The sequence below is a fragment of the Cololabis saira genome, chromosome 4 (assembly GCF_033807715.1).
Source record: "Cololabis saira isolate AMF1-May2022 chromosome 4, fColSai1.1, whole genome shotgun sequence".
Taxonomy (NCBI): domain Eukaryota; kingdom Metazoa; phylum Chordata; class Actinopteri; order Beloniformes; family Belonidae; genus Cololabis; species Cololabis saira.
Window position 1 is genome coordinate 36,748,547 of NC_084590.1, and position 22,722 is coordinate 36,771,268.

At 40.6% G+C, this 22,722-nt stretch overlaps 1 protein-coding gene across 1 annotated transcript in view; it reads left to right on the plus strand.

The window, feature by feature from the left end:
* Positions 1-22,112, plus strand: part of nectin3a (nectin cell adhesion molecule 3a) — a 37,143-nt gene extending 15,031 nt beyond the window's left edge. Inside the window, exons 2-6 of the mRNA XM_061719652.1 lie at positions 8,044-8,388; positions 15,482-15,781; positions 17,016-17,133; positions 17,988-18,139; positions 21,220-22,112. Of these exons, the coding sequence (XP_061575636.1) occupies positions 8,044-8,388; positions 15,482-15,781; positions 17,016-17,133; positions 17,988-18,139; positions 21,220-21,875 (1,571 nt within the window). The 3' untranslated portion in view covers positions 21,876-22,112. The remainder of the gene's footprint in view (positions 1-8,043; positions 8,389-15,481; positions 15,782-17,015; positions 17,134-17,987; positions 18,140-21,219) is intronic.
* Positions 22,113-22,722: the final 610 nt, after the last annotated feature.

Sequence of the window (22,722 nt, forward strand, 5' to 3'; positions counted from 1 at the left end):
ACAGTATTGATCTTTTTACTTTTAAGCACTGATCTTTTAATTAAATGTGGCAGATGAGAAGGGCACCCAAGTCTACATCCCTATGGGGGAGCGAAGAGAAAAGGGTTTTGAAGAGGACAGTGACACATGAAAGAGGCCCACCTGCCCCCCCCCCCCCCCCCCCCCCCCCCCCCCCCCTTTTTAAAGGTCTGTCAGCCTGTGTTTGTCTCCACCATCAATTAGCCCACTAAAAACCTCACGCCCTCACAGGATACAATGCTAGGAAGGAAGGGGGTTGATTACAGCTGGTGTGGTTTTTTTTCTTCACTCTGTACAAATATTTCTTACGATAAAGGCAAGCTATAAAACACGCAATTCAACACTTAGCCTATCCTGTTTCTGACTAATTAAGACAGTTATGTGACTAACAGAAATGGAGCAGAGGTTTAAGGGACCTGTGTTAGCATGATGGGATGTTCACTTACCCGAGGCCACAGCTCTCGAAGCCAACAATGCCAAGCAAATGATGCCTCCATTCTCCAAACTGACCTGATGGCCTTTGCTGTCTTTAAAGCTATAGATCCATTAAATTTATTGCCAGTAATATAATTCCAGTGACACTGCAATTGACCAATTGTTACAGGTTTTGCATTTTAATTTCCATCTTTTTAATTGGATGATGAAAGCTGCAATTACACAAAATCACAAAAGAAAAATCACTTTTTTAATACAAAGTATAGATACCTTTTTAAATTATATTTTGATATACCTGTAGTCCATAAATCACCATGATGAGGTAATTTTTGCTTAAGTTATCAAATTTTTATAATCATAAATAATTATGGAATGTATACTTGTGAACAATTGAGGGTGTTAAGCTTTGCATTATCAATTTTGATTAGCTTGTGCAAAGTGTCACCATATTTATTTTTATCTAAGGTTTGGACCAAGATCTCGGTGATGGAAGGGTTGAACTGCTGCATGAAGTCTTTTACAGGACAACTGTTCCTGACTCGCTACCAGTTTATGTGCAAAAATTATATCTTATGCTTCCTGAAACATTCTTTCACAATCAGAGCCATATGAATCATGGCATGGTCAATTTGAAACATACCCCTATGATCAGGGATGGGGGGGAAAAAATCTATCAATGGAAAATCCTGCTTATTCAGTGTATTCACGTCATCAGATGGCCTCATTTCTCTTGGGTTTATAATATTCCTGAACCTAGACCTGAACACAGCCCTCACAGGCTCTCGTAGGCCATTTGCATAATGAGTGCATTACTTCATTCACCGCTCCTCTCACCCTGAAGATGCATAGATAAGAAAACTGGACTAAGACTACACAACCCTTTTCCATTGCTCCAGAGTCCAGTCTTTTTGCTCCAAAACAAATTGAAGTCTATATTTTTTCAATTAGCCTCACCGATAAGTGGCTTTCTTGTGGTTACACAGCTGTTCAGTGTCATTACCTCAAGCTCTGTTTGTTCTCGCTTTCACCCTTACACGATGTGTTGTGCTCAATGTGCTGTTGATTTTCTCCATTTCAGTTTCCCCAAACATATGTGACCTACGGCCCTGATCGATCACGTATTTGTAACACCATTTCCTTCTTGAAAATGGGGACGGTTTACCACTAACCTTTAGGTTTTAATGATACATTAGACAACTGTTAGTCCAGCATTAAGACTGCCGTCAATCTCCTTAGTTGCTGTCTTTGATCAATAATTTGATCTTTCTGAAACAGAGTGACATCTTTTCCAAGACCACAGGATGTGTTTTCGGACAAGGTTGTCAAGGAATGAGAAACTGCTCCCTGGATTGGTTTCATAACTTGTTGCACGCTGAATCGAATGAATCATTGAAGGACCTTTCTATTTGCCAACTTGAATCCAGGTGGTGACTTTTCTTTGTTTCTTTGAATGAAAGCACTGTATGTGATAATGATGACCCCGGCCAGTTACAATGTCAGCTCTTCCTCACAGGTGCTCCAAACTATTCATCTGTAATCTAATTTCTGTACTTTCTCGATCGCTGCCTTCTTTCTTGCTTTGTGTCCTCATTCATCTTCTACTCAGCCCAGTTTCCCCTCGCTTTAGACCTAAACCACATTCCCTCCTGTGCAGATCTTATGTCTGCATTCTTCTCCTGTGAGGTCTTCAGATCAGTTCCTCATGAGTGCTGTTTGACATGATAATCTATGCATGGAGTTTGTCTACATGAACATGACATATTGTCTATTTTGTTACTGCTCGAGAACGTCTCTGGCAGTGGATCTCTCTTGTCTCTCACGGCCCTGACATGCACCGCAGGGTTTACTGGGAGGATCCCGACCAGGGAGACGGCCTCTCCTAGGGAGGTCAGGGCCAGAGCAGGGTCAGGTCTGGGTAGGTGGAGATTTTGGCTCATCAAGTGGCCAATGTGGAATGCTTGAGCCAGTTGCCAGGCAAAAAGGAAGGTTTTGATTTACCCTTGCGTCTTTCGAGCAGCTTGTCGCAATTAGTGATGTCAGGACGGAAAGAAACAAATATGAAGCATTTCTTCAAAGAGGCAAGCATTTCCTTCCCATGAGTTCATTCTTTCCTCGAGTTTCTCAGGGAAAATGGGGCAAAAGTGCAACCTATTTCTCTTCGGTCAAGTCAGCCGCCTCAAGTTTTTCTCTTTCTTTCCTGTGGAGTAAGCTTTAAGAGTAACACATTATGACGAGCAGCAAATCTATCTTTTCTTATGTATCGCTTTATAAAACCTGAACATTTTTGTTTACTGGATAAGATCGATGATCAGTAATAAACACAGTGACACTCGTGAGCAGGACCTTGGCTCTGCAGCAGTATGCCTGTTCCTCTGATGAAGCGCTGTGCAACACACTGCTTACATTTCATCTGCCTGCAGTATTTTCGATATGTCACGAAGCTCTAGTTTGTGAGGCCTGCCTGTGTTCTTCATGCTCGCAGCCTACACAGCCAAGTTTCCCCACTCTCCTTCTGGCTGTAGGTATCCCGTGCAGAGGCCATCTGCTCAGGGTGGAGCCCTCTTTAAACAACCCCCCCCCCCCCCCCCTCCGTTTGTCTTCCTCTCTCTTCTCCACCTTACTTCCAAATGCTTTACTGTAAAACAAACAGCACATAGCATGGATGGAGTTTAGTTTCTTTGTGTGCTTTGACAGGCATGAAGGCAGACACACTGAGACGAGGCACGGTAGCAGTTGGAGCAGCGTGTCGGGTCGCTTGAGTATGTGGAGCATATTGAGAAGAAGCCTGGTCCATGACACGTGTCTACAAGCATCAGTGCAATGTCACACATGCCAACCATGTTGGTTTACTACTCAGACAGCCTGAGCCACAGAGCATTTTTTAATCACCTAGCCTTTTTATGTTCTGATTCCAGTTTTAGATGCATTGCATGCCTTTTATATTAACGTCCAGCTTTTGTCAGTGAAACAAATTTCTTAGTTTTTTTTGCAATCAAACAAATTTAAGTGCGAGTTGCAGAAATCGTGTGACAACAAACAGCTGTCATGTCAGCTCAGATGACTGTAGAGTGGAGAATGTAAAACCCACATGGCCCTGACCCTGATACTCCCCCACACCGATGCACTCAAGAGAACTGACAGAAGTAATCCAAACAGGGTAAGACAGTCCCTGCAAAGCACATTATACCACTGGCAGCTTTTTTTTAGACCCGATCCTGAATAAAAGGTGGGAAACAGAAGTAAACGGATGTCTAAACCATTCTGGCAAAATGGTGTGGTCATCCAAAGTGACTTTCACAGATGTCTTTTCAAGTGGATGACAAATAAGGCAAGTTGAGTTTAATAATGTAATGGGTTAAAAGACTCAATACAGTGCAGAACTGCGGTGAATCAGGATATGCCACAAAGAAAAAACATAGGTAAGATCTTCTGAAAATTTGGATTCGAAAAGAGAATGAAAACAAACAGGAAAGCCCAAATGTGATATTTGAGCATGAGACTTCACAACGCAATCCACATATTTAAGAGTGAGCAGCTATTCAAACAGAGGGCTTGTCTCTGACACACATGGGCACACACTTATTTTGGGAGATACAAATTCTATGCATGTGTGTGTTTGTGTGTGAGTGAGTGTGTGTAATCACTGAAATTACAGGGGACGTAATGGAGCACGGGGAGCCTCGGTCTACTTGGCTATATTACTTGCAAGCCATGATAGCATTGCTGTGGCTTACAGCTCACATTTGTGCCAAAGACTTGAAATACCAGTCAGTGGACCACTTTTAGAAGCCTCACTCCTTACACATCCGAGACACACAAAGTTTATGGCTCCTAAACATAGCTTCATCTTACTGTAATACTTATAATTTCTGATTAATAGAATCAACATTATACTATTTTTCAATGTAAAATGTAAAAGCAGACATTCATTCACAAAGTTTGATAACGATCTTCTCTCCAATTCTGCCTGGAATACCTTTGTAAATCTTTGTAAACATTCTTGAAAATAACCATTTTTATCAGTGATTCATATAAGATTATTCTCACACAAAAAAGGAAACCAAAACAAACGAAGGAGAAAGGATTTTTTTTTTCTAATTTTATTTTGAGTAGCAGCTTTAATCTATAATTTAGGATTTATTTCAGGTTAGTTTTTCAAAATATGGCATTCACCCCAACCGAGCTGGATGTTTTTGTTGTGCTACAACTCCGTAGCAGTTCTGTCAACAGTGATGTGTAGATTACTAGGACTGTGAGTCCTTGGCAGTAACGTGATGTGATTCTGATTGTTGTTGTCATGATTCTATTCAAAATATATTCCAGCTCAGAAACAGTTCTTTGATTGAATAAACAGATAAAAAGGAGTGTTATATACAGTATATTGTCTTTTGCCATAATAAATTATGGTTCCTGCTGTTTCCTGTTTCCAGTAAACTGGAAATGAGACGTAACTGACTGTTAAATGTATTTGAGTGCCACAAAGAAAAAAAACAAGAAGTTTTAAGCTGATTTCTACCATTTTACAATGAGTTTAAATCATAAACGGTGCAAAAAGAACTGAACAAACCTTTGTGATTTTTTTTTTCCTCAGGCCTCTAGACTTGACTATATTGGCAAGAGATGACTCCACCTGACATTGATCAATCCAAAAATAGGCTAATGGGTGGACTGAAAAAGCTCAACTTCTGGTTGGAACATGCTTACTAAACCTCAGCCTCTACAAGCTAGCTATTTTAGTTGTAATTCTAACTATCATTACTGTACATTCATTCTGAGTGAATCTGTCCACCCATCCTTATTTCTGCTGTTGCTTCCGAAACGACACTTGAAATTCTGGACCTGAAACGAGGTCTGTTGTAGTTCCACCTCGACTAGTCGACACTTTGCTAACTGACAACAACCTGGAGGCCCCCAGGGCACTGTTGTTGGTTTCTGTTTGGTTGTTCTGTTTTCTGCCAGGACTGGTGACCAATAGGGTGTTATGTAAGTTTTGTTCTCGGCCACTTCCAGGCCAAGCACTATTATCTTTTGAATAAGAGTGATTATGCACCCCCCCCAGATCAATATTCCCAGATCTGAAGTCAAATTCACTGAAACTACTTGGCAGTTAGTGTGTTGACACCTAGTGTAGCTGTTACTACTACTGACTTCAATGAAACTGTCAGTCTCACTAAAAATAAATAAATAGATCAAATAAAATGTACCTGATGGGATGCATACAAATTAATTCCCACACAATTGTGATAGATGTGAAATCTAGATATGGAGAACAAAACAATTTTTTGTTCCAGGTTGTAAATATGTTCATTTCTGCTGTTAAGATTGGGCATTTTATTATGTTAAAATTATTTTATAATGGAGCCAGCCTATAGTGGTCATTCAAAGTAGTGCACTTCTTTGTTGGCTTTAAAGAAGAATACCAGACGTTCATCCATCCATCCATCCATCCATCCATCCATCCATCCATCCATCCATCCATCCATCCATCCATCCATCCATCCATCCATCCATCCATCCATCCATCCATCCATCCATCCATCCATCCATCCATCCATCCATCCATCCATCCATCCATCCATCCATCCATCCATCCATCCATCCATCCATCCATCCACCAATTTGCCTAATCACCAATTTGTCACCATAGTGACACACAAAGATAGACAATACTCTCTTGCTTGCAACCTTGCAACATTTTGAAAGCAGAGGACTGTTGAAAGAAGAACTTTCTTTGTGAGAAGCGGGAGTACTGACCACTGCTTCTCCTCATCTCTTGATATTCATCTTTTTTTCTTTGACTCTCATTGCACATCTTTCCCATGAGCTCACAACCACACGTATATTAGTGGGTCTTTATTTTGTTCATATTACACTGTATTTATTGCCACTGACTCATATTGTTTTGACTACAGCATTCAGTTGTCCATTAATGCTTAAAGCTACTTTGTGTTCACAAACTACCACAGATACACAGACCAAATAACAATTTTTCAACTATGAATTTAAACCACTTTTTGTACCAACCAATTTAATGGTGATCCGTCCCTCTCTTTAGTGGATTGTTTTTGACCTGTCCTACTGCCTCAAGTAACCACACAAACACTCAGTAACTATTAAAGCATGCTATTACTGTATGAGATTGCATCGTGTACCTAGACTGCAAGTTCACATGCATATCAACCTGAGCTCAGACTGCAACACCGTTCAGTTTTGCCTTTCAGTTTTATTCTCAGATACTTATATTTTCTTGTCTGCAGTTCAGCCAAGAACAGTTGGTACTGATCCTTCTTTTAGGCAGAATCCTATCACGAGTCGAGGGTTGTTTAATACAATATTACCGATAGGACTGCTGAAGACATAAAAGTTAAAAGGCTGGTAATACACCCGTAAAAACCTTCAGTGGCATATAGGCTTCATAAACCCTTGAATTTCCTTGTGTTTTTTGTGGCTAATATCAAGAACGGCTGCTTGTATGGTCAACCTTTTATAAATGCTTGCAGGTCTTATTGTTGCTACTGTTGGTGCATTGGTCCAGTGGCAAATAGAATTTATAATTTCTGACAAGGAAGAAAAACTGAAGAACAAAAACACCAATTAGTTCAATTAGAAGTTGGCTTTCCGAGTCAGGATAGAAGTACCGGAAGCATTCCTAACTCATTTTTTTCTGAAGTAAATTATATAACAGCTAATCAGAAATGGATATTAGTACTAATGCAAAATATGAGGGCAAAACAGTTTTGTCTTCGTACTAAACACAGCAGGGGAACTTTTCTTCTAAGCTGGTTTTGGTTGAAGGTCACGGTTGTACATAAAGATGAGGAGGCTGGATAAATATAGGTGACATGCGAATATTTCAAGTCTGAACTGCTCAATGAACGGCATTTGACTTGTGCTTTTATTTTTTTTCTCAGCTTTTTACTATAGTGTTTAGTGATTTTAAACACCCAAATACGCACATTCAAGATGAGAAAAGTGATTATTTTCATTAGGAGGAAAAAACTTTCAAAAAATATGGCAGTTAAAAAACATGCCTTGGGCCCAGAGTCAAATTAGGGGCCATGTAAAAAGGGCGAATACAAACGGTTTAGTTCCTTATTTCCTTTAATCTCCTTCCAAGTTTTTTTTTCTAGTTAATTATAAAGGTGCTCTGATAATTAGCAAGAGGAAAAGTCTGAGTGTCCTGTGGTGAAAGTGTGTAGCTCATTAAACACAAAGCAGAACAGTCACCCAGAGTAAATGTGTTTTTTTCTTTTTTCCTCTGTTTTCAACTTTATTACAAAAACATGCAAGATGACTATCACTGTGACCTTGGAAAACAAGTCAAACTATAACATTGTTTATTATTAACTTAAGTGTGAATGAATTGTTTACCTTTTAAGTTTAGAGACAAAGGGGCTCATTTAGTGTAAGTTCACGTCAGTCTGTTTACTCTTTTGACAAATGTACTGTCTCTACACTAGAAAATGGAAAACTGTGCTCTTTTGCTGCGGTAACAGTTAACGGGTAATTTAATTCTGTTTTTAAGTTACAGCTACAACAATACAGTCTTGTTTATCTGAATGTGATCTTTGTCCTCTTCTCTCTCAACAGGTGTGAGCGGGAAGGTGATCGTTCCTGAAAACGTGAACGCGGTCCTGGGGAAGAACATCACGATTGGCTGCAGAATAGAGCTCGGTCCAGACCTCAATCTCACTCAGAGCTCCTGGGAACGGCGTCTTCCTTCAGGCACCATTACCCTGGCAGTGTTCCACCCTGAGTACGGAATCTCATACTCTCCAGAATATGGCAAACGCATCGCATTTGTTGCCCCTTCAAAACGGGATGCCACCATTACCCTTGAAGGAGTCGGTTTTGCAGATATTGGGTCGTACACCTGCAAAGTGGCAACATTTCCTCTGGGCAACACACAAGCTTCAACTATCATTAATGTGTTAGGTAAAGTATGAACTTTTTCTTCCATGCTCACAGAGTTGTCCTTCAAATTGTCCTTAAATGCCCTTACGAAGCAGAGCATCGATTTTTGTCATTGAGCTAAGCTTAAGTGTAGAAGTGTGCAGATTTGAATTGTGTTCAGACCAAACGTGAAAAAAGCAACAAAGCTGGTGTATAAAGTCAGTGGAAGGACGCAGATAGACGGGTTGACACGAGCAGCAGCTTATCATCAGGACAAATGTTATGATGGTAAATACAGATAAATAACTTTTTAATCACCTTTCCTCCGTTAAACAATTTTAGCTTACACTTTAGTATGTAATGTGAAATATGCTGAAATATAACCAGTGCAAATGTAATTCTTTTTTGCATAACTAGGACACAGGCATAAGCACAGAGGGAACAATCCAGTAATTCAATTATTAATGTGAAATAAAAACTTAAGTGATTAACAATAACCTCAGTTTGGAACAGACTGTATATGTTTCTCATGTACAACTACTACAAATTAATGCAACACTGGCAACTTTTCTCTCTGATTCAAAAATAGGATAAACTATGCTAATCTGCTGCAGCTTTCTGGTTGTGGAAACCCCCAGGTTTCACAAGCTGTCGAAGACTGTTGAGACAAAGAGAACCAGACTCCTAAACTTTCGACCCCCTTTTTTTTTTTTTTTAAATCTGTCTGTCCTTCAAAGCATAAGCATCCTGTGTTATAAACAGAGTACCATATTATTTGATCCAAAAATGGGCCAGTATCATTTGCACATTGTCACCTAACCTCTGATGTTTGACATCAGGGAATTATAATCAGTATTAAGTTGGTGCCTCAACTTAACCAACCTATCCAGTGAAGGCATCTACAACCAGTCAGTAAAGCCTGAGTTATGGTTCTGCGTCAAACCAACGCAGAGCACACGCCGTCACCGTGACGTCGTCGTGAACCCTTCGGACTTCTCCTTCACTCCATTTCGCCGCGGTGCAGTACCCCCCGTGACCGCTAATTTGCGATCTTTCCCTGAATGGTTTATCCGACTTTTTTTCCGGTCACAGTGAATCAAAGAGATAAGCACAACTATTGCACAACTATTGTGAAAAAAACCAAAACAAAAAAAATCACACATACACGAAGAAAAGAGCGCGGAAAGTTCACAACAGCTTCAAACCGGAAACCGGAAATGCATTGCTACCAAACGAACCAATCACAGCCCTCTCCGTCTGCGTGTGGTCTGCGTTGCCTCAACGTGTAGTTACAATTTTCGGGAGGTACGCCATAGGCACGGCGTCGTTTTGATGCAGTAAATAACTCAAGCTTAAGTGGCAGGAAAGGACTATTTATTATTTTCATTTCATTGATTATCTTTGCATATACGGTTTAACTGTAGGCTATAGCTGTGGTGTTGCTACGGGAACCATGAGGGCAGCACAGTAAATATATTTGAATTGTCCTTATCTACTGATAAGATGGTTCTAAACTGGTTGTATAGGTAGATAACTAATATGATACAGAATAGAATATACGTTAGTACATCAAAGAACTTTCATTCATTCATTCATCCATCCATTCATTCATTCATTCATTCATTCATTCATTCATTCATTCATTCATTCATTCATTCATTCATTCATTCATTCATTCAGTTCCTGTATCTATTTTAATGAATCCTATTCAGGATCACAGGTTTGGTCCTAATCAGAGGCAAGGGCCACCCCAGACAGGTCACCAGTTCACATCAGTGTCAGAAAACTGTCCTTCTGTTAAATCTTAATGATAAAAGGTTTTAATACAAGAAGAAAGTCAAAGAAGAAAAATACGCTATTTTTTTAATTTGTTTATTTTGTAGTTCTGCTACTAACCTTTTCATCCGTGTTCTAATATTGATTATCTAACAACTCCTGGACAAGTCAGTGATTATTCCTCTCAAGCTGTCCATGTTCCTCACTATGATCATGCCGCGAAATGACAGTTTTAATATCACATCTCACACATGCAAATGGCACCTAGTGCATGGACCGTGGATGATTTAGGCAGACGATGGCTGCTGTAGACAAATACTACTGCTCCTTGGTGGTATCACCAGCATCACATGGGCCACTTCAAAGCAGCAAACACATCCACCATCTGTCAACGCTGCTTCTTTACTCCCTCGCTCTCCACCTGTTTCCCTCTCATTTGTTTGTGTTGTAATTCTTCTTCTTTAGTGAGCTGCATGCAAGCTACACCTCACCCGTACTTCCTGTAGTGCGTTACATTAACATCGGAGCTCCCTGAGCAGCAAACAGAGAACTGTTTGTCCGTGACACTGATTTGGCTTTGTACAAGGTGACGATGCTAAAAATATGCATCCATGATTTTTCAGGATTTATTGTGTTGATTATGACAACTAATCATTGCAGTTCCACTCTTATCTGAGTCTGGTTGGCTCTCAGCTCATTGGAGAGTTTTCTTGCAGCTACATCTTATAAGTGACAGCCTTCACAGTGGCATTATTTTACACTAAACTGAACATAAATATGTACTACTTTGGACAACAATTTGATGCTTTTCCATTCATACAGCCTGCTGCTCTTTTGGATCGAGTGCCAGTAGTAGAGTGGGGAATGTCTTATGGAAGAAATGACGTGGCACAACATTTTTTTTGCATGTTTTATGTGAGTGTGATGGTACCAGAAGCAGAGAAGAGGGCTTTAGGAATTCTATTGATGATCACCATTGTAGTTCAGTTCCCCTCTGATCTCAGCTTTTATATTTTTATCACTCCCCCAAAGAGAGATTGACTTTGTTGAACTTGGTTCGCAAAATATCCCCCCCGGTGGACTGGGTGTTTTTGTTTCACTTTTTGCGGGTTGTTTCGGGCACTGGAAAAACAGGAACAGGAGGGAAAACTTTGTGGGAAGCTCTGTTTTTGTAGGCATCTGTGCAGTCCATCAAAACCCAGGAAGGTGCAGTTATTGCAGATGTGACAAAAACATCAAATGCTGCTTATACGTAAAATGGAAAAGGTGAAGCAGCATGGTTATATTTGTCTTTGCACAAAGCCTTCGAGTTAAGATGTGTAATTTTCGTAGTAGTGACATCATTGCTAACTGAGGATAAAGTGTATAGTTACTGTAGCACCTCAAGCATCAGGTTACAGTGCTGTATTGATGTTAATATTCCCGCAATGACCAACGGATCATATAAGGCTCAACTTGCATGTACCGGTAAATAAAGTAAAAATGCAATTCAGATGAATGTAGTTGCGTTAATGAATGAAAAAGTAGCACTGTGTTGATTCAATAGTGCAATTGTTCCTTCCTTACACCTTATAGCTATTCCTGTAATTATGCATTTTACTGCCATTCTTGCACAGTATAGGAAATTATGTTTTTAATGATTGCATGTTTTACTACAGCAAAGATTTGCTTCCCTCTTTTTAACTGTATAACGTGACATGAATAGTAACACAGTGTACTAACATCACACAAAATCTAATTCAAACTATACAAAGACCTTACCTACATGCCGCTTCAGTCATTTTGATGCGCGTAACATTGTTTGAACCATACTGATTTACAAATATGCTATACCACCAGTGAACTCAAGTGTCCATAGGAATTTGTGACTGTACTAGCAGGAAAGCGCTTCATCTCTAAGGATGAGGACCTTTCACTGTGCTCAGCATATGTCTCAAGCTCTAAGTGGGAGCCAGTGTTGAGAGTGAGAGGATGCACTGTAGGCAGCTTCTTGTCTTCCTTTGGAGACAGAAGGAGACTCTGATGTCTAATGAGAGGCACATTAAGTGCTGCTGCAACAGCCATGATGTCTGGGACTTCACAGAGTTCAATTACACCTTGCTGTCTTCTCTAAGCAGCCTCTTCGACATTTTTTTGGCTTGTGCAAACACATGCACACCCATATGCAAACGCAGGCCTTCTTTACAATTAAGATGTAATTAGGGTGTAATTATGGTGGAAATAAATGTTCTTCACAACCTAATACACGTCATGTGGGAATTAGATTAACCCACAGGGTATTATTATAACAAAATCACAATTTCAAGACTTGAAGTCAGCAGGTTTATATCCCCAAGTGGACCCTTCATCTCCGCTTTGTTTTGATTTACTGGTACATTTTTAACAAGACTTGTTTTGATCATAAAGAAGTACGTAGTCCTACAGTCAAGGACGGCTATGAGCCAACAGCTATATCCTTGTGGACTTTTGGATAACCTGTATATGGAAACTATTTTGATAATACCATATGATTGGGCCTTTTTCAGGGATTTCCCTTTTTTCTTCCCATCTGTGCATCATACAGCATTTTTATGGACGTAAAAGATCTGAAAAGTGACTGTTTGTGCACCTCTTGCAACACTTTCCAGTTTCCTGTGTTACTTATCTATTTCACAATGTAGCCTAGCTTGAATACTCCTTCAGGCGTCTTTTATTGACAAAAACCGAAACGAACCAGTTCAGACACACTGAAAAGTAAAAGAAAATTACGGCGTTTATGGAATTTATATCACATAAACCATTTTAGAATATGGAAAAAGCAGAGTAATATAAAATTATGACTAGGTTAAGGAGCATAATGCTTACAAATATTAGTGTACAGCATGTATTTAATTTTTACTTGTTTTCTTCTTTTCTCAATTTAGGGGTCGTAACTTGATTAATGTTTGTACTTTGAAAAGCACACAAAAGACCTCAGATTTGGAGGAGCTGATTCCCACTCGCGCCACTGAGAGCTGAAGATAGTGGTGGGATGACTGAATCATCATCAAAAAAGCAGAGGCACATTAAAAGAGATAAACAAAAGTAAAATAGAAAGTAAAATAAACGAATAATAGAAATGATGACACACGTTGCTATGATTAACAGGTGTGGTGGACACTGACATGAGTTCAGGTACCAAGTCCTGATACAAACGTCTTAGATTTTAACAGCATCACATGACACAAAGGCAATATCTCCTTTTTAGTATTTAATCTTTATGTCCAGCAACTTGCAGGAAAGGCTTAAATATTTAAGCAAATATTTGGCAGGAACTGGGCCACATTGTACAAGGCAAAAGTCCTCACGTGTAAGCAGAAGGAAGGAACCAGAGGAAAAGATCATACACAGTGAATGAATTATATGAACCCTTTGTTTTTAACTGCTGACAGGTTAATGGAAATCTACCAGCTTTCTTACCAGAAAAAAAAAAAAACATTCACACAATCAAGTTCATGAGGTAGGTTTTACTTGTTGAAAGTACTGCTGCATATTTTTGGACAGTGTAAGCTTTGAGAATTTAAATAACAACGAACATCTTTTACTTTAGTCTTAGAATTGTCTCTTTTTTTTGACCGATAATGGGGCTTCCGGCTGAGCGATGCTGTCAAGTTTCTTAATGATTAGTGTCATGCTTTTGCTGCCTTTTTAAAGGGTTTTGTTTCTGTTTTCAGTCTACTAAAATGGTCATGGGCATCCTCAGGTTTTGTATGATGTGAGTCAGAAAGCTATAATCTGCTCGTCAGTTGCCATAGCTCCAACATCTTGTTATGTAAACTGTCAGATATTGAGATCAACTTTAGCAACCAGCTCACTTTTGACTCGACTTTTTGTATTTTATTTCTATTTAACGCTAAATCTTAGTAAAAAAAAGTGATTCATGTCAAGTATACGTGCATTAAAATGTGTTCCCTATAGACATCTCCACTCTGACGTCAGTCTTCCCTGTATATTTGTGGATCGGTGTGGATGTGGACCAGAAAAGGCCAATGCAGCCAGTTTGCTGAAAGGAAATCGTTATCCATTTCCTCTTAACACATTTCCAGTCATCCAAAGAGTTCCCCTCCCTTTTTGACAGCAACTCCAAATTAACACGTCTATCTGATTTAGTTACTCTGCTGTTTCAGCCAGCTCGCCTCCCAGCATAGAGCAGCTACTGTTTAAAACTGGGAAGGTTGTGAGGAGGGGCAGTGGAAGTGAGTGAAGAATGTGGGGTGGAGTGCCCCCGCAAACGGTACACTAGACGTTGGGTTATATTTGGAATAAGGGGGCGGCCAGTAGATATTTGAATTTGTTGTTGGACCTCCTCTTTGGCGGAGGAGGAAGAGGATGGTTTATGTCTAAAAAATAATGGCCTTTTATAGACTAGTGTCTCTGGGAAAGATACTCAACCATCATTGCCTTCAAATGCATTCCCCACTTCATAAGATGTAATGTTACGGACTTTGTGGGTGCATGCCTTGCACGCCTATTTCAAAACTCTGAAGCTTGAATTGAGTGGAACAACTCTGAGTTAGTTTTTAAGAGGTGGTGCGTTGCAGCACAATGAAGAAATACACTAACAAAACCAGAAGTGTAACCCAGTTGAGGTTGTGAAGCTTGTTTACTTCAACGTTCCTCTCATGTGTGTGTCCACCTCCATCAGCAGACTTCTTTTTTTTTTTTTTTTTGCTGATCAATCCCTGCAAATTGTTCATGATGAACTTTCCCAATGTCATCACTGGCAGTTTGTGGTAACTTCATTGACTTGTTTTTCTTTTTATACCCAGAGCAGAATTAGTTAAAAATGCTTCCCACTATATTTGCTCTATCCTTTTCTGACAATGTGGATTGGTTTTGCCCCCTTGCTACATTTCAAACTTGAATCATTGTCAGGGAGCTGGTGTGGCATTACTTTACCTCAGAACCGCTGGGAAGGATAAGGTGACTTAGCTCCTCATCTTCCAGTACAACAGAGTCGCATATAAACAGTGCACAGTTGGTTGCAGCCTCAGGTTCTGCAACATTAAGTGTTTTTTTTCTCCTTAAATCATATTTATGCTTTGAGCAATGGTAGACTTTACTGGAACCATGTAGTAGAGCTGCTGCTGCTGTACTACCTTTTCCTCAAACATATTGTCTGCTAGGCATAAAATAACATATAAATCTCTCCCGAAAATCCCGTATATGACTGGATGGAAAGGCTCATCAATTTTTAATGCATGTAAGAAGTCAATTTGTACTCCTTTTTGCAGTTAAGTATACGGAGGCAGCTGCACATTATTTATTCATACATACTGTATATACAAAAAAATCAATATGCTTTTTCATCTTGTCATTTCTTCTCCTGCTCTTTCAACAGTGGAGCCCAAGGTGTTCGTGTCGGCGGGCCCAGCAGCTCTGCTTGACGGGGGGAACGAGTCACTCGTGGCCACCTGCATCGCAGAGCGCGGCCGCCCCGCTGCAAAGGTTTTCTGGGAGTCGGAGCTTTACGGGCGATCCGAGAGCCAGAGCCAGGACGAGCCCAACAGCACCACCACTGTGCACGTGCGCTACATGTGGCAGCCCCAGAGCTACGCCCAGGGGAAGACGCTCACCTGTGTGGTCCGGCACCCGGCCCTGCAGACGGAGTTCCGCATACCTTACACGCTAAATGTTCAGTGTAAGTTATTCATTAGAAGACATTTTTCATATGACGTCTTCTACTGACACTCATAATGATATTTTTTTTTTCTTTAATAGGAGTATTTAAGTGAAACAAGAACCATATTAGTGAAGCATTTCCACTGTGGAAGTGCACTCAGTCTCTGACAGAATCCTAATCACATTTCAGACTGTTGCTTTCCTGCACTAAATTGCATTTATATCGAGTGATTGTACCATTATACACTATTTTGAGTGTAAATTTTGTTTTACTACTATTAAAAATAGAGTAGAATGAATGTTTTCTTGAAAAAAAAAAACCCCATGAATTGTTATAAATATATGGGACAATATTCATTCTTATCGCAGTACCTCAAATTGTACAGTCTGTTACAGCTAGTTTAAATTATGTATAGGCTGCTTAATACTTTTCTCTTTCTCAACCATAAAAGTGCAATTTAACAGTCATCCTAATGTCATAATAACTGATTCATACTTCTTAGCAAGCAGTACTTTTGTCTGGGTTTGGCTAATGAAGGGATTTTATGAAATATTGATCAGACTTTAACAGCAACATAAGTTCCACAATGCTGCAAGGGGCAAATGATGGCGACCCGTGAAAGCCTAGGTTACAGGAACCTATAGCACAGTAACTCATATCAAATGCAGAGGCAAAGGATTTTAATTGCAAAGGAAGCATTTCAGTGTTGAACTGGATGAAAAGGGTCAATGGACACCATGAGTCGAGGCATCTTCACTGCAGTAATGAGTTCCTCATTTGTTCTCTTGAGAGATTTGAAAGAAAAATTGGATATCCAAGTCAGTGTTTGCCATGTTTTATTACGGTGGCACGGATGGGCTTGATCTTTTTTTTCTGTGTTAGGATGAGGCAAGTCGAGTTTATTACTAGCTGCAGTTCATCGAGCATGTGAGTGAGTTTGTCATTTTCTAACGTTCCGCCAATCCATGGTCATTTATTTGTTGTTCTGGTTTGGTTTCACCGGCAGATCCTGTGGCCTGTTACAGTCCTGCACAGCATTTCTTTTGTCATTGCTCGCCTCCGTGCTTATAATACACGCTTTGTTCTCTCAGGAAAAAGCCCTTTTGGCATCAGACTGTTGGGATCACAGTAACCGATTATGAAGTCCTGGTCTTATACCAGCGGAAGAAAATTAAATCAAATAGAAATGACAAATTATCTTATTACACACAAATTATACACACACTTTTTTCTTCTTGTTTTTCTTTTACAGTTGCACCAATTGTATCAGTGGCAGGAGTTGACAAAAACTGGTATGTGGGTCGAACAAATGTGAAATTCACGTGCGACGCCAAAGCCAACCCACCTGCCCGTCGCTTCACATGGATCAGGTCAGTTTGCCCGATTAATGCCTTTAATACTTGTCTTCAGTCGTCATTGGTTGATGTTACATGACCTTTTACATGAGCTCCACCAATAAAAAGCTTCTATAAACACATGCATTCACTGATACATCAGTCTGACTTGAGTCTAGTGAAGTTTGAGTGAAGATATCACTGGGAGTTAGACTTTGTCAGCTGTTACATTCGGTCTGCCAATATGTAGAAGGATACCTCAGTAATTCACAATGTCTTTATTTGTTTAAGCTTTCTTACTCCTGTTCTTTTTAATAGGACATGGAAAGGATCATGTTTGTTTAGTAACTAGTAATGGGTAGTACAACATAAAAGAAGAGCTGTGGTTTGGCTCACTGTAGTCTATTAAAACCAGTTTAAATACATTTCACTGAATCTGCAAAATGAAGAAGTTTGTTTTGAGGAATTACCTCCACTTTAAGTTGGACAGGTTATACTGTAATACTGGATCTCTGTGGAGGACCGCTGCACCTTTTGGGAAGACACTTTGCTATAAATAAGATTTCAAACAGTTTATGCATCAGAGGAACTCTGGCAGCTTTTTGTCATAACCTTGCTTTGAAAGAAATATTGTGGAACTTGTACTGAAACAAGTGCCACTTTCTTTTGTTTATTTGTGCTTTTGCCTGATGGAATTATGTAATTATTTGCCACATGCAGCCTAAACCAGCAGAGAAGTGACACGGTTTTTCCATCATGGCTTGAAAAATAGCTCTTCGGTGATTGATTCACTTATAAATTTTGACTTTTTTTTTTTTAAGAGAGATCTCTGTGTTATGTGCTGCAAACTAAAATGCCATGCCTAATTTTCATTCCTAACATCTGTTCAGGTTGGACGGGCCGATGCCTGAGGGTGTGGAGGTCTCAAACAATAGCCTCGCTTTCACCCGCTCGCTGGAGCGCAATGATTCTGCAATCTATCGCTGTGAAGTGGTGAACGACATCGGCCTGCACAGTCAGGATGTGAATTTCTGGGTTCAAGGTACTTTGACGTTTTCCTCTCAGTTTCATGACAGACATGGCTGTAAAAGTCTGGCCTTCATGATATTCAGTTCCCTCTTCCTGAGGTCACGATTCATTTCAATTACTATTCCCACAATGATTAAATTATGCATATATAGTTTATAGAGCAATTTAAAAAGGTCAACTGATTAGAAATCAAATACTTTTATAGTATTTGATTTCTTGTGCCATCCATCCATAGCAGTGCAATACAAATTTGAAATTCCCTTATGAAATTAAATGAGAAATACAGTGAATATGCCTTAAAAATAAGTGCGATAACACTTTTCTTATGCAGACGCATTAGCATTCATAATTATTTATAAACATGGATTCCATCCTTTTGTGAACCATTATACTAGAGGGGCTATTTATAAAGGTATGATATTATTACATATCTGAAATGTCGGCCAAGCATACATACGTGTCATCTACTTTTTAAGAATGTGTGACGGGGCGTTGCCTTCAACTGCTGCAGCGTTTGCTATGACTCCGGCATAGATGTTCAGCTTTTCTTTAGCTCTGAAGCTCCTTAAAGTATTCAGAAACAGGACTTTATCAACTTTTAAGTTTGTTCCTATGTACAGTAGAAGTACAGCTGCCTCAGTGACAACAGCTAAATGGTATGCTTCACCGTGTTTCAGCTGTATCAAAGTGCTCTGCTTTTTTTGTCACGCTGCCATACAGGTTCAGATTCTGAGTAGAAAAATTAATGGATGTTGTCCCTTTTTGCCTGTAAAGAATTTAGCAACACGTTGCTTTTTTTCTGCTATTAGGCAGCTGGATGTTGAACTTGTTAAACTCCTTTCAGATCAGAGTGATAGCCAATGACGTAAGTCTAGACATTAGAGGATTTTCCTGACATGCTTGCTCCTTTTGGCAAACCGTTCATATTAAATAACTCACATTGAGCTCCTTCTGCACAATGTACAGTCCAAAGTGGATGCAAATGTTTGCTTCCATTAAAGACAAGAATACTTTCTGCCAAATTACTTGCTCGACCATTACTTACCAATCAATCTCTTCATTATAACTTACCTTTATTACAGAACATCAAAAAAGCATGCAGAGTGCTATTTTTGCATTCATCAGGTCCTTGTTTTCAGTAACTCAGGACTCGAATCAAGGCTTTTTGCTCTATACGATTATAAATGTCCTTGTCCAGATCTTCTGTCGCACATTCCTGGAAGTGGAGGAGCACGGTTTGCAGATAAAGAATATCAATAGCAAACGTTTCCACTGTTGTGGTTTTTGGCAACATTTGATGTCTCGTATAAGGAAGAAGCTGTTTACCCCTGCTGGTTCAGCAAAACCTGCACCAAAGTGGCCTTTTGCTGTGTTTCTGTTAAGGTCAGTTTCCACAGTGGGATGTAATGAATTGTGTTTGCAGATTTGCAGTATACTGACGTCTGCATTTACATCCCATAAAATGTTATTCAGCAGTATATTATATTCTCACAGCAGTGCTGCACGAAATGCAATCAAATTATTTTGCTTAATTCAACACTTTATAGATTAAACTATGAAACAGCAAGAGACAGGACTTCTGTGAGTCATCAAAGGGGATTCCTCAGCTTTTTGGATTTATTCATTTAAACCATCCCATAAAACCCGAGTCAAGCTCAGCCGCTCCGATCTGCTTCTTCTTTCTGTCCCTGGCTTTCTGGTTGAGTTCATCATTGTAAAGCCGGGGCGTGGATCCTGAGAACCCTGCATGTCTTTTTATTTTCATTTCTTACCCGGCCTTTTAATCCTTTTCCAAACAAAGCAAATGCTGCTTTTGGACACGTACTCGTCTAACAAACACAGATCTCTTGGTTTCTCACTGCAGAGGGGGAAAGGGCTGGAGGCGTCCCAAAACAGGCTGTCAGGCTTCATCTGTGTACAGTCCTGCTTCTGGAGTCCTGCTCCAAATGAAAGCACAGCTGACATCCTGTCCAGCGCCGACTTGCACTGAGCAATTATCCTGCCTCTCTCGTCAAATATTAAGTCTCGGACATGCAGCCTCTTGCCTCCCTCCCCTGTGGAGATGACCAGGTTGAGCTCAGTAACACCTCCCCCCTCATGGCGGTTTGGTGTAAGATGTTGAACATTCCTAGCTGGCTCTGCAGCGGATTGGCTGCTTCACTCTCAGATGATCAGCTTCATGATTGCGGATGCTTGTAATGTACATGAGGTTAGTGTCCCGCTGCAGGATGGAATTCATTTTGACCAGCAAGCGTGACATTTCCGCAAACTTAATCGGTTCTCCCTTATCTTTTCTCATTCTTTTCCATCATGCAGGATCTTTTAAGCTCTGATACTTTTTATGATGTCAGGTAATTACATTTTACTCAGCCAGAATTGGAAATGATTATACCTCGGTGGGGTTTCTGGTGTTTGCAATCTTAAAAAAAAAAAAAACCTCTTTGTGCCTCTGAGTGTTTTTTTAAACAGAACTCGTGTTATGTAGTCAGGCTTGTGATGTGTCTGTAGACTGATCGACTGCTGCTATCAGCCTGCTCTCAGTCCTGGAGGCTGCAGGTCAGCAAGGAGCCACTTATCCTGACCTTGAGCCCCTCACGGTCCTTTTTATCCAGCTGTGGCTGCTATCGCAAGGGGTGACCTGCAGAGGACAAATCAGATGCAGGAACCTCACATCGATCATACACTGTTTCATCTTCTCACATTTACAAATAAGGAGGAGAAGAGAACTAATCGCACTCCCCCAGATGCTCACGAGTGCATGTCCTCTTATCTTCTTCAGTGTCTTTGTCATGCCCTGTCAGACATTTGGCCCTTAACCTCCGTCTGTTGCTATCATTTCCCCCCCTTTTACTCTCTGGCACAGTTTTCAACAGATTTTTTTTTTCTCTCCAGGAGATACATGTCCCTGCTCCAATACAAGGTTGTTATAAATGAATTAAAACAAAATAACAACAAAAAAAACCATTTCCACTTGCTTTGTCAGTTGCTCCAGAACATAAAGTCCCGTCTCTGACCTCAGCTTTATTGCTTCTCACACCATTTGTTGTTGTTCCTCTCTGGTTTAAATCTTTTTATCACATGTTTGCTCTGCAGATCCTCCCCCCACCACTGCAGCCCCGAGCACCACGGCATCCCCCCTCCACCACACCTCCGGAACCGGCACTGCTGCGGATCAGAGGAAAGCCCTGTTCACCGCCCCCACCCTGGCCTCCATCAGCGACAGCAGCCTGGGCACGATCGTCGGCGGAGCCGTGGGCGGAGTTCTGTTCCTGATCCTTCTTCTGATCCTCGGCGGGGCGTGTTACATGCGCCAGCGGAGAACCTTCAGGGGGGACTACTACACCAAGCAGTACCTGGGACCCTCCGACATGCAGAAAGAGTCTCAGCTGGACGTGCTGCAGCCGCACGAGCTGCAGGAGGTTTACGGCGACAAAATGAGCAAAGGCAGCCAGGAGCTGAAGCCCAAACTGGGCGGAGACATTATTTACCCCGACTATACCCCTGAACGGAAGAACATGGACGACTGGGCAGACAGGGGGGACGGCCACAGGGGCATCAAGGAGGGAAACTACTACCCAGATCACTACAACACCCAAAACATGCATCCCTGTGGGCCTCCTGTGCACAGTCCCATCGTGAACAACGGCTCCCCCTACCTACCGGAGGACTGCTATGACAACGGTACGGACAGCGACTACGTGTCCCACATGGACGGATCTGTGATTTCACGCAGAGAGTGGTATGTTTGAGGAAGATGCAAATTACAAAATGGACAAGTGACTGAGAATAAGTTAACAAATGACAGATATTTCATGAAAGAATGTGTCATTTCAGTTAAAAAAAAAAAGAGAGAAAACAATGACATTTCTCAGCTCAGTTTCACAATGAGCTCTTTAAATAATACTGCTCTGCCTTGATTGTAACCACTTAACCTTAAGGGTGTGTTTGTGGATTGTATTACACTTTTGTAGCATTTCAAAGAGCTACAGATGCATTGATGATATGTGTTTGCCTACGGTATACGCCGATGGTTCAGCTGATGTGAATGAGGTTTTGTTTTGTGCTTGTTTGTGTTCCCACCTGTCTTTTTTTAAAGGTTGCAGGTCAGGCGTTAAGGCCCTTGCTCGTATTTATACTCCTGACTGATTAAGCTCTTCCCCTCATTACTTCTGTGGCATTTGGAAAACAGTCTCTTGATCTCTTGACTGCTTTTTGCATTTTCATACAACCAGTATTTAAGAAAAAACTATATTGCATGTGTTTTTTTTTTGTTTTTTTTTAATACACAAGTGTCATTAAGTGAAAGGGAAAGTCACAAGAATAAAAGGGAGAACCGGAACAGCGTTGTACCAAGGGAAAAGCAAGCTGACTGGTGGGAGCACATGACATGAAGGCCCCGCCTCGTGTAAACTTTTTGGGACATTTTCTTCTTTTTTTTTGTGGCTTTTGCAAACTCCCAGAATCTCATGTAAGTCATAAAGTGTTGAACCTGCCACTTGAGTGAGGACACTCCCACCGGGAGTAATACCCTTTACTCTCAGCTTCACTTGTACATATCTTGTTCCCATATCTGTGTTTGAAGGCTGTTGGTTACCA